The following is a 12,276-nucleotide window of genomic DNA, read 5'->3' as shown; positions in this document are numbered from 1 at the left end:
TAATATAGACACTTACATAATGTGTTGCCTTCATTTTAACACTTATATGAGGCTTTACATTTTTTGCGGCTACAGACAGATTTTTATTTTTTTATTTTTAGTCCAATATGGCTCTTTCAACATTTTGCGTTGCAGACCCCCTGCTCTAGGGGAATAGAGTGGTACTGCATCAGGAGCTGGCCTACTATGCTGATACACATTTGATTGACGATTATTTAATCCTTTTACACGTCAGGGGGACACTTCTAGAGAGCACTCACACACACACACACACACACACACACACACACACACACACACACCAAGTGCACTGGCATGCCATTTCACAGGAAGCTAACAACACCGCTGCTCTTCTACCCTCAGCTCAGAACATCATATTTTTGAGATGCCACAGGTGTGCGTGTGCGTACGTGAGATGCGGTAACGCGCACAAATGACACATGAACGCGTGCACCTGGCGAGCTGCAGTGTAAAAGCAAAGACGTGCACGTGTGGTGTCAAGGCGGGTGGAAAGTGCAGGTGTGTCCCCCCGGGACCATTGTGGGGTTGTGACGTCAGCAGCAACAGTGCAAAAAGTGTACAACAATTGTACAATATCACAAAACACTAAAACTACAACAACACCAAATACCAAATGTTAATACCTAACTTCAAAAATGCACATTTTACTTTCAGTTCTGTTGGTTTTTCCTTCGCTCGGGGATGCCGACCACAGAGGAAACCCTACCTCGACTTGCATCCCACCCACACTGGAAACTTCACACACACACACACACACACACACACACACACACACACACACACACACACACACACACACACACACACACACACACACACACACACACACACACACACACACACACGCTGTGGAAACTTCTTACTCAAAACTCACACTCTGATGACTGGAAATCTGCATTGATACAAATAAATGATAGCACATCTTGTTCAAAGCTTAATCTAATACAGTTCAAGGTTGTCCATTGCATATATTTTACTAACGCTAAACTTTCCAAAATGTATTCCAATATTGCAGATACATGTAATCAACTCCCGCAAACATGACACACAAGTTCTGGTCCTGTCCCTGTCTGAAAGCCTACTGGATTAATATTTTTAAACATCTTGCAGATGCACTAAATTTTAAGTCGACACCTTGTGCAGAATTGGCTATTTTTGGAATTCCACCAAACTATCAAAAACTTAGGTACACTTTTAGGGATAGTATCGCCTTTGCATCATTAATAGCTCGTAGAAGGATTTTAATGGAGTGAAAATCACAGTTTTCCCCCAAGGCCTCCCTATGGCTTAATGACCTCATGTTTTTCTTAGTTTTAGAGAAAATTAAATATAATCAGAGGGGTACACCAAAACAATTTGACTTATCCTGGTTGCTGCATAATTAGTTACATAGCTACATTAAAGCCACTATAGCAGGGGTCCCCAAACTACGGCCTGCGGGCCGGATCCGGCCCGCCAGCGTCCAAAATCAGGCCCAAGTATAAAAACAAACAAAGTTTTTTTTTTAAATTGATTTTTTTAAATTATTATTATTTTTCTTATCTACTTTGTACCGCTTGCTACTCACGGTGTCTCCTCGCCGCTCAGGCAAATCATATTGTCTAAAAATGCATTTTCTCATCGATAACGTGACATTATCGCGCGCGTGGAAAGTGCGCTATATACATCTAATATATATATATATATATATATATATATATATATATATATATATATATATATATATATATATATATATATATATATATATATATCCTGTCCGGCCCCCGGCAAAATTGTTTTAGCCCAATGCGGCCCCCGAGTCAAAAAGTTTGGGGACCCCTGCACTATAGGATAAATGTGACACTCACTGTCGACAATGAACCTTTCCGCTTACCTCAACTCTTTTTTTTTTGTTGTTGTTTTTATTCAGTGACACGTCTCTGTATGTTAGTGACTTTTATTTTTGTTGTTACTTTTTTTCCTTTTAGTCAGTTCGTGTGTATCTCTATCTGCTTGTGGCGAAGAGGAAGGCAGTACATTGCTACCCAGTGTGACTGAAATGTAGGACGGGGGTGGGGGAGTTTTATTATTTTTTGGAATTTATTTGTATTTTATTTTTATTTTTTGTTTTTTTCTCTAACAAAGGCATGTGCAAATAATATATAGTAGTTGTGTGGTTTGTTCGTTATATGGTGCATCCATAATGTTGACCAGCAGAGGTCCTCATACGCTCAAAAACCAACCAACCAAGCAAGAAGGCAGGCAGGTGAAGGGAGAACTTGGAAAATGTGTCAACAAAGAATTTAATAATAACAATATTAATAGGAAGGAAGGGAGAAGGGAAATGAAAAGGGAATAAAGATGTAGAAAAGGAAGAAATAATTCAAAAGAAAGAGAGGCACGAAGATGTAGAGAAAGTATAGGGAGAGAAGGAACGAAGGGAAAAGAATGAAATTAAGATGGAGAGAACATATAGGAAGGAAGGAATCAATGAAGTTATAGGAAGGAAGAAAAATAGGAAGTATGGAAGCAAGAAATAAGTAAAAATGAAAGCGGAATTAAGATGTATGGAGAAAATATGTAAGGAATGAAGTGAGAACATATGGAAGAAAGTAAGGAAGAAAATAAAAAGATGGGAAGGAATAAAAATAAAAGAAGAATGAAGTTGGGTAGAAATGGAAGGAAGGGAGGAATAAAAAGAAGTGACGATGTAGAGAAAATATGGGAAAGAAGGTAGAAAAAGAGGAACTAAGATGAGGAAATAGGAAAGGAAAGAAGGTAGGGAAGAAATAAAAAAGGTTGTGTAGAAAGAAATAAAGAGAAAAACAGGAGGGTGAGGAAGTGAAGAAAGTGAGAAATGAAAGAAAAAGGGGAAGAAGAATGAAAGAAAAAAGGAAGAAAGTAAAAAAAAAAGTAGGGAGGGGAAAAGAAAGAAGAACAAATTAAGAAAATAAGGAAGGTAGGAGGAAATGAAACATTAAAGGAAGTAAAACTAGTCGTGCAGCACTTTTTAAAGCTGTATTGAAGTTCATAAAGATCAATATGAATTGTGATTAGCATTATTTGTCTGCAAAGACGTTGTTGTAGTGCGACAGACTAGTGGACATGTGGTGTAAGTACAGTGTGTGCATGAAGACTAGAAGTGATATGTTGTGTCAAACAAGGAGCTTTTTGTGCACTCAAGACAAATCACACGACTCACATGCTTTGGAGGGAAAGTCAACTCAAAGTCTTCTTCTTCCATCTCACACTACAGGAAGGACGCGCAGCACCAAGGACGCAAGCCACATCCTCTGAAGTGGACCGAAAACAAACATGGAGGAAGGCGGTCAGAGACAAGAACAGGACCACTCGGAAAACAAAATAGGTAACAAAAAACAGCTACTTATAAAAAAAACTAACTATAATAACTTATTTGTAACTAGCTAACAACTTATAAGTAACTATTACTTTCGATAACTTTGTGAAATAAGCTGTCCATACACTTAGGTAAAACGGAATCCATCCTATTTGGGTCCCAAATCAACCTTAAGAAAGTCAGTGACATTGTTATCACCAGGAAAGATGAGGTCACCTACCTAGGTTCCATTCTAGAGGCTAATCTTTCTTGTGTCAACCAACGAACAAGATTTCTCTACAGAATCTCCTCTCTGGTCAACAAAAGCACCATGAGGATTCTAGCGGGAACTCTCGTTCAACCCTTTTTCCATTACGCATGCACCTCCTGGTACCCCAGCACCTCCATAACCCCAAATCTAGACTCCAAACATCCCAGAACAAGCTAGTCATGTTACTTCTAGACCTCCACCCCAGATCACACCTCACTCCTACCCACTTCTCCAAAGTGGGCTGGCTCAGGGTAGACAGAGTAAAACAACTTGCACTGAGCCTAGTCTATAAAATTTGCTACACCTCCCTGATACCGAAGTACATGTCAAACTACTTCCTTAACGTAAATGACCACCATAACCACAACACCAGGGGGAGCTCCACAAACCACGTTAAACCCAGATTCCCATCTAACAAAGGTCTTAACTCATTCTCCTTCTATGCCACATCAATATGGAATGCACTCCCAACAGGTGTAAAAGAAAGTGCATCTCTACCCTCCTTCAAAACCGCACTAAAAGAACACCTCCAGGCAACTACAACCCTAGACTAACACCCTCCCCCCACCACATCCCACCTCCCCGGATTGTAATTAATCAAATGTAAATAATCAAATGTATATACTTGTTCTTATGCTTTCTGAGCTCACTATGTTCACTGCTCGCTGTACATATCCTACCAAGTCACACCTACACTGTTTCAATGTCCATTTCTCAGATGATATTATTGTTGATGACTGAAGTGCTGATATCAACCAAACCTAACCCCCAACCCCCTCCACATCCCACCCCCCGGATTGTAAATCATGTAAATAATTAAATATATGTACTCTGATGATGATTAACTAGTGTGATGACTGTATTATGCTGATAGTATATATTTACACCATGAATTGATTAACGTGGACCCCGACTTAAACAAGTTGAAAAACTTATTGGGGTGTTACCATTTAGTGGTCAATTGTACGGAATATGTACTGTACTGTGCGATCTACTAATAAAAGTTTCAATCAATCAAAAAAATGAAGTCTTGCCAACACTAAAGCTAACAATGTCACAGTTGTGAAAACGAATAAACAGAAACAGGTCAAAACAAAACAGGAAGTGTTCGTTTTAGACTTCCTGCGTTATTGACGAGAAAAACTCCTATATAATGTTTGATTGAAATATCAGTGAGCCGTGTTGACACTCTATGTCAGCAAAAGAATTGGGACATGTTCCAGATACAGGAAGTGAACCAGGAACAACACGCAACAATATACAAAGTTTTCGATTTGGAGCCACAGACCGAATAGAAATATGCTTTGTTGTACAACATGTTGGCTCAGTGTACCAGCGTTTTGTCCATTGTGGGCGGGCTGATCGAGCTTTCAGTCAGCGCAGCTAGCCAGTGCTCGTTACCATTAGCTAATTGGTACTTTGCGAGCGTTTTAAGTGTCTTTTAGCCTTTTTACGGCATTAGTCTAGTTTTACTAGCTCGGTATGAGGCCAAAAAAAGATTAAGGAAGTATCTACAGCTTTATCGACACTGCCTCTTTTTCGCTCGCACCCCAGGAAGATTAACCCACAAGGTAAAGTGGATTCTGTTTTTCATTCCTAATCATTTTGTAGCGACCTTGCAGTTAAAGTTAACACGTTTTGTGATTTCAAACTGTGAGTGCACCACAGGGCTAGTGACAGTGTGTGTGCGTGTCGGCAGGGTGACTGAATCAGGAGTACAGTTCAGCCTGTTGTTGTTTTGGCTTTGCTATTAAATAGAAAGTTGATCAATCATCTCCTTATTATGTTTGTTTGATATACAGTACCCTATAGCGCTTTATATTGTGTACAAAGTCTACAAACCTTGACTTTTGTCAAGGCTGGAAGCCATTATTCATATTTACATTGTTTCTTATGGACAAATTTGCTTCGATATACTAACTTTTCTATTTACAAACCCTGGTCGAGTTTGTATATCAAGGTTCCCTTAAGTGTTCCCACAAACTTGGACTTGCTAAAATGGGGCACTAAGGGCTGTAATCTGACTCCTTATTGATTACTTAATTAATTCATTAATTAAGAGGTGTGTCCCAATACTTGTGCATAGCTTTTTAAAGGACAAACATCGTCTAATCCAACATTGCATCAAGTGTAATACTTACTGTCCTCTCATGATGACATGTTTCGCTGTTATGTCCATCATTAAAATAGAGGTTTATGGTTTGTCCAATACTAATGTACTCTAATGGTGGCCATGTTTTTCATACAATTTTGTTGAAAATTTACACACATGTGCTCATCAGTCCTCTAAAGGTGTGTACTAAATTTGGTGGTGATTGGTTTAAACACCCCAACGTTACAGGGGGTTGTTTTGTAGAGTGCATTGAGCTGTGTGAGAAATTTCAAGTCAATCCCATAGATGGGGTCCACCATATGGTGCATTTGTCAGAAACATTTTAGCACAGGCAGCATTTTGTTTAGGAGTAGAAGAGTTACAACATGTCGTGTTCCAATTTTTTCCCATGACTATAATTGATTTGCATTCTTTTCCAGATCTGGAATGTTCCCAAATTGTAAAAGCCAAGTGTATCTTTTAACAGCACATCTTGATAGCAACATTGTACTATAAAGCATTACGATGTGGTAGACTCATTTTGCAACGTTTATATGACCCTAGAATTAACAATTGCTTAAAAAAAAGGTCAAATGCTAGTGTTATCATGTTAACGTGTTAGGGTTACCATGCTAAAAATGAGCATGCTTCAAGTATTAAAAAATCTGACTGAGGTGTACAGTATATCTATAAAATTAGCTAAAATAATATCATTAGCATTCGTCAAAAGTACCAAAATATCACTCCGAGGCTTATACCTGCAGAAATAGCTAAAGAAAATTGTTTAAAAAACTAACTTGTTAACATTAGTATATCTAACTGAGGTGTACAGTATACCTACAAAATTAATTAAAATGCTAGCATGCTAACAGTTAGCATGCGTCAAATCCCAAAAAGTATAACTGAGGTATACACTTGTAAAATTAGCGTAAAAAAAGTTAGCATGCTAACAGTTAACATGTGCCAAGCACCAAAATAGGTTTACACCTGTAAAAATAGCTTTAAAAAAAATCTAGCATAGTAGTGTTATTATGCTAACAGTAAAGTACAATGGAGTACAATACAGTTAGGTATAGTGTACAGTGGTACCTCGGTTTTTGTTAGAAACTTGTTCCAAAATCATACGATAAAGGAATACAATTTTTTCCATAAGAATGAATTCCTAGTACCCAAAAATATGAACACAAATCGCATTCTATAGAACATAATTACATTCTAACATTCAGAAAACCATGTGAAATTCTTTAAAATTATGAATTAAATGTATAAATGAACATTTAACATCACTTTAAACTTCTTTGAAAAAGACAGCTAAATACATGTTAAAAAAAACTAGCATATTGGTGTTATCATACTACTACTATCATACTACCTTTTAACATTAGCATTAGAGATGTGCGCCGATAAATGCTTTAAAATGTAATATCGGAAATTATCGGTATCGTTTTTTTAAAATTATCGGTATCGTTTTTTTTTGTTTTTTTTTAATTACATCAACATAAAAAACACAAGATACACTTACAATTAGTACACCAAACCAAAAAACCTCCCTCCCCCATTTACACTCATTTACACTCATTCACGCAAAAGGGTTGTTTCTTTCTGTTATTAATATTCTGGTTCCTACATTATATATCAATATAGATCAATACAGTCTGCAAGGGATACAGTCCGTAAGCATACATGATTGTGCGTGCTGCTGCTCCACTAATAGTACTAACCTTTATCAGTTAATTTAACTCATTTTCATTAATTACTACTTTCTATGTACCGGTAACTGTTTTAATATTGTTTTACTTCCTTTTTTATTCAAGAAAATGTTTTTTAATTTATCTTATTTAATTTTTTTATTTTTTTTAAAAAGGATCTTATCTTCACCATACCTGGTTGTCCAAATTAGGCATAATAATGTGTTAATTCCACGACTGTATATATCAGTATCGGTTGATATCGGTATCGGTTGATATCTGTATCGGTAATTAAGGGTTTGGTCAATATGGGAATATCGGATATCGGCAAAAAGCCATTATCGGACATCCCTAATTAGCATGCTAACAGTTAGCATACATCAACTATTAAAATCTACAGTATACCTGCAAACTTAGTTAGAATGCTAGCATAACAATTAGCATACGTCAAGAACCAAAAAATATGATGGAGGTACACACTTGTAAAATTAGCTTACAAAAATTAGCATGTTAACATGTGTCAAGTACCAAAATGGGTTTATACCTGTAAAAATAGCTAAAGAAAATCTAGCATGTTAGTGTTATCATGTTAACATTTATTGTTATCATGCTAAAAGTTAGCTAACAGTAAAGTACATTGGAGTACATTACAGTTAAGTATAGTGTACAATGGTACCTCGGTTTTTGTTAGAAATCCGTTCCAAAATCATACAAAAATGGAATACATTTTGTACCCAAAAATATGAACACAAAACATCCATCCATTTTCTACCACGTGTTACAGTCATACATGCAGAAAAACATGTGAAATGTATAAATCATAGGTGTGGACTCGAGTCACATGACTTGGACTCGAGTCAGACTCGAGTCATGAATTTGATGACTTTGGACTCGACTTGACAAAATGTAAAGAGACTTGCAACTCGACTTAGACTTTAACATCAATGACTTGTGACTTCACTTGGACTTGAGCCTTTTGACTTGACATGACTTGCTACTTTCCCCAAAACCCAAAGATTAAAAAGTTATTTGGGAGCGCGCCGCTCCGTATTTTTCATTTTCTTCGTCTGTGTCTATCAGCGTGTTGTTCCTGTCAGCTGGTGTGCTCTCAGTACAACAGCCAATCAAATTAGATCTACGTTGTTTTCATCACACAGCATTCATCCAATCAAATTGCAGGACAACCACCGAACAAGAGTTGTCAAACCATGCGGCAGTGAGAAACAATTATGCCAAAGTTAATTTCGTTCGGGTATAAAAACTACGACTTGGTCAACAAAAAACGAATTGCCCTATGCAAATCACGCAGTTCGAATATTACAGACGGAGACGCAACAACTTCCAACTTCGTTCGACATTTGAAGTTGCACAAAGGGTAAGTTTTCAATGTAAGATAACGTTTATTGGCTAAGTAACGTACGTTTTATTTGCTGTGTAGTTAAATCAGTAAAGCTGTAAACTCACTGCTAACGTTATAACCTTAGACATCTTATAAGGGTACACAGCATCGAGCGCTACTGCCTACAGGCGCAGACGAGACGCGGGGCCACCATCTTGGAGTGGTGATCCGCTCCACTCAGTGCAATTCATTTGGCAGGAGCAATGAACTGTCAGCGCATTTAATTCATCTTACCTCACTGAATACCACTCATTTTCACGCGCTTTTTCGTCATACGTGTAGCTATGATAAAGGAAACATGTTTTGGCGTGTTTTATTATTCATAGTTTGCTTAACAGTAATATAATATTCTTATACGCTATAAGTGACCAGAAATGTATGAATACATTATATATATACATATATATATATATATATATATATATATATATATATATATATATATATATATATATATATATATCCTATAGACTGTATCTCTGTTGCTGCAGCAGCAGAGAGTCTGTCTTGGCACTTTGTATTGATATTTTGTATTACATTCTTCCCTTAAATGATCATGTTTACAGTCATTGTTTTATATGTATTTTTTATGTATGTCGCTTTGGATAAAAGCGTCTGCCAAAGACTTCAACATAAACATATATAAACACCTGAAAGTCTTTATCAGCTAAAACCACCAATCTGTTTCACTGGATTCAGAATAAAACCAAATGCTGTCTTACCCAACAATGTTAGTATTTGAATATTGTTACTTGAAGACTTATTCCTGGTTACAATTATACTGTTAAGAAAGTATTGTCTTATATTTTGCCTAAAATGAGAATGCATCATAATCAGTGGCGGCTGGTGAATTTTGTTTTAGGTGGGGCTGAAAGTTTGTAAACCAAACCCATGTAGGAGGGTCATCCTCCCCCAGAAGATTTCTTTGTGATTTTCACATACAAATATTGAAGATCTTTGCTCCTTCTCAACTCTGTGGTAATATTATTTTCATAAAATACAACCAATAGTACATTAATGTTAAATCTTACTTGTGAAAAGTAATCCCCCGATTCCTATTTTCAACAGTCCGCTCATTTGAGTAGGAAAACGCTGAACACCATCTTTATTTTCTACCTGTCAACTGTCACTACTTCAAGATGGCGGCCAAATTGCTCGCGTCACAGCAACCAATGCTGCTTCTACTTATAAGATGTCTATGGTTATAACGTCATTGCAAACACGGCAATCTGTTGCGTCCACTGCAGTTCGCTACCTTATTCATACTTTTTGCCAAGTGATTTTTTTAAGCAGGGTTGCATGAGGTACCTAGACGAAACGTTACGTTAGTCAATGTATCCCACACAGTAACGTAACGTTAAAATGTATACTATATTAACAATATGTGTACATATTGCATAGGGCCCTGACATCTAAAAAGTACAACTCTGTTCATTGTTTTGTTCATGTTTTTGTTATGTTTTTCATATGTACGCACACATAAACACACAGACAGTACGAGATGAGATCAATGAGATAAAGTAAGAACAGGATAGAAACTGCTGTGGAACTAGTTACAATGCAATATGCCATGGAAATACAATGTTAACACTTTTGTGCAAATAAGTACAGTTGCACTTGTTTTTGCAAATGTCTTTATTCTGTAAAGGAATGAGTTAAATGTTTAAAATTACTGGATAATAGTGCTATTATGAAGCGCAATGTCAGCACTTTTTTTACCCTGCAATTTCAAATGCACTTGTTTTAATAAATAAATACAGCGTTTTAAAAGCATACACAATCTGTGTAAATATATTAGTCTGTGGTTAAAAGGACTTGAAAGGACTCGAAATTCAAAATGCAGGACTTGGGACTTGACTTGAGACTTCCCAGTCTCGACTTTGGACTTGACTCGGGACTTGCCTGTCTTGACTCGGGACTTGACTCGAGACTTGAGGGCAAAGACTTGAGACTTACTTGTGACTTGCAAAGCAATGACTTGGTCCCACCTCTGGTATAAATGAACATTTAACATCACGTTTAGCTTGACTGTAAAAAAACAGCGATGAGCTGATAGGGTGTACACAATAGCGTGTCTCACCTTTTTTTTATCAATGTGCTGTCAATCTCAACTTTCTTTGGCCCCAAGGTGGATTATTTTGCGATCTTACGCAATAAAAAAAAAAGTGCAGAGACTTAGTCACCAACGCGCGTGATTTTTGTTCCTCGAAATGAGAAGCGGTCAACTGGGGCAAATATGTTGGCGGAAATTTTTGTTGAGAACCAAATCATTTAAAAAGTAAGGTGTGTGAAAACCGAGGTACCATTGTACTGAATAATATATCTTCGGCTGCCTGCTACACAGTGCAGCCCACAGAGAATGCTCCGTTTCAGCAATGTAAAGGTTGAGCATGAATTTCACATGCTTTGACATTCGCACAACAAGCGGGGCTATTGTGTGTCGCGGCTCACGTCAAGCAAACGTGCCATAAATCAAGATTTGCACGCGTGTGCAGGAAGTCAGACCTCCAAGTAGCCTAATGATGACGATGCCTAGATGACACCATGAAGAAGAAGCACGTGTGTTGTGTTTTCTGCACATGTACAATCAAACAAACATTAATACATGTGTGTTTTTATTTCTTTAGATAAAGAAGACACTGTGGAGGAGGCTAACATGGATGTAGCTCAGGTAATAATCATCTCTATGCCATCCAATTTGAATCTTTCGACACGTTTGGAAAACTCTGAGCAAACACTTTAGTGAAGTGACTTTTTTGTAGTGTGATGTGACATCAAACCGGTAGAAACATGTCTTTGCAGTATCTTTGTTGGTTAAAGAAAAGCCCGATATTCACACACTAAGGCAGTTCAAGAGAAATAAAAAGACATGTGGCATGGAGACGTCATGTTCTCGGATGAAAATGGAACTCAGCGTCTCATGATGTGATGTAGCGAATTCTAAAAGTCAACAAAACGCAAAGAGCAGCACGCAGACAACACACACTCTGTGACCTCGCAAAAGCTTGGTTTTAGGATAGGGGAAAAGATAGACGACGGACAGCCAGACTGCTATAGACACATAGACAGCTATTAACACAGACAGAACAGACAGCCAGACAGCTAGTTAGACACAGACACACAGACAGCTAGACATATATACAGACAGACAGTTAGATATATACTGTATACAGACAGACAGACCTGTAGACACAGTCAGACAGATATATAAACTGACAGACAGATAAATAAACATATTGATGGATAACATCGAGATAGCTAAACAGACAGATAAATAAACATACAGATGGATTAACATACATATACACTGAGATATATAGACAGATTGATAAAAATGCAGATAGATGAACATGCAGATAGATAAACATCGAGATATATATACAGATAGATAAACATACATATAGATAGTAAGACAGATAAACAAACATACCGAGAGATAAACATACAGATAGATATACAGATAGATACACATACATATAGATTAAA

The 12,276-nt window shown here is 37.2% G+C and overlaps 1 protein-coding gene across 11 annotated transcripts in view; it reads left to right on the top strand.

The window, feature by feature from the left end:
- arhgef33 (Rho guanine nucleotide exchange factor (GEF) 33) overlaps window positions 1-12,276 on the top strand; it is a 92,677-nt gene that overhangs the window by 44,675 nt on the left and 35,726 nt on the right. For 10 of the 11 annotated variants that reach the window (XM_062059557.1, XM_062059550.1, XM_062059552.1 and 7 more), the window contains 2 exons: window positions 3,260-3,370; window positions 11,418-11,461. In XM_062059557.1, the coding sequence (XP_061915541.1) occupies window positions 3,319-3,370; window positions 11,418-11,461 (96 nt within the window). In that variant the 5' untranslated portion in view covers window positions 3,260-3,318. Of the gene's footprint in view, window positions 1-3,259; window positions 3,371-8,381; window positions 8,767-11,417; window positions 11,462-12,276 lie in introns of those variants that run through there. The other variant, XM_062059558.1, reaches the window with a different exon arrangement.

Source organism: Entelurus aequoreus, linkage group LG09 (assembly GCF_033978785.1).
Source record: "Entelurus aequoreus isolate RoL-2023_Sb linkage group LG09, RoL_Eaeq_v1.1, whole genome shotgun sequence".
Lineage (NCBI taxonomy): Eukaryota > Metazoa > Chordata > Actinopteri > Syngnathiformes > Syngnathidae > Entelurus > Entelurus aequoreus.
This window is presented reverse-complemented; position numbering and strand designations above follow the sequence as displayed.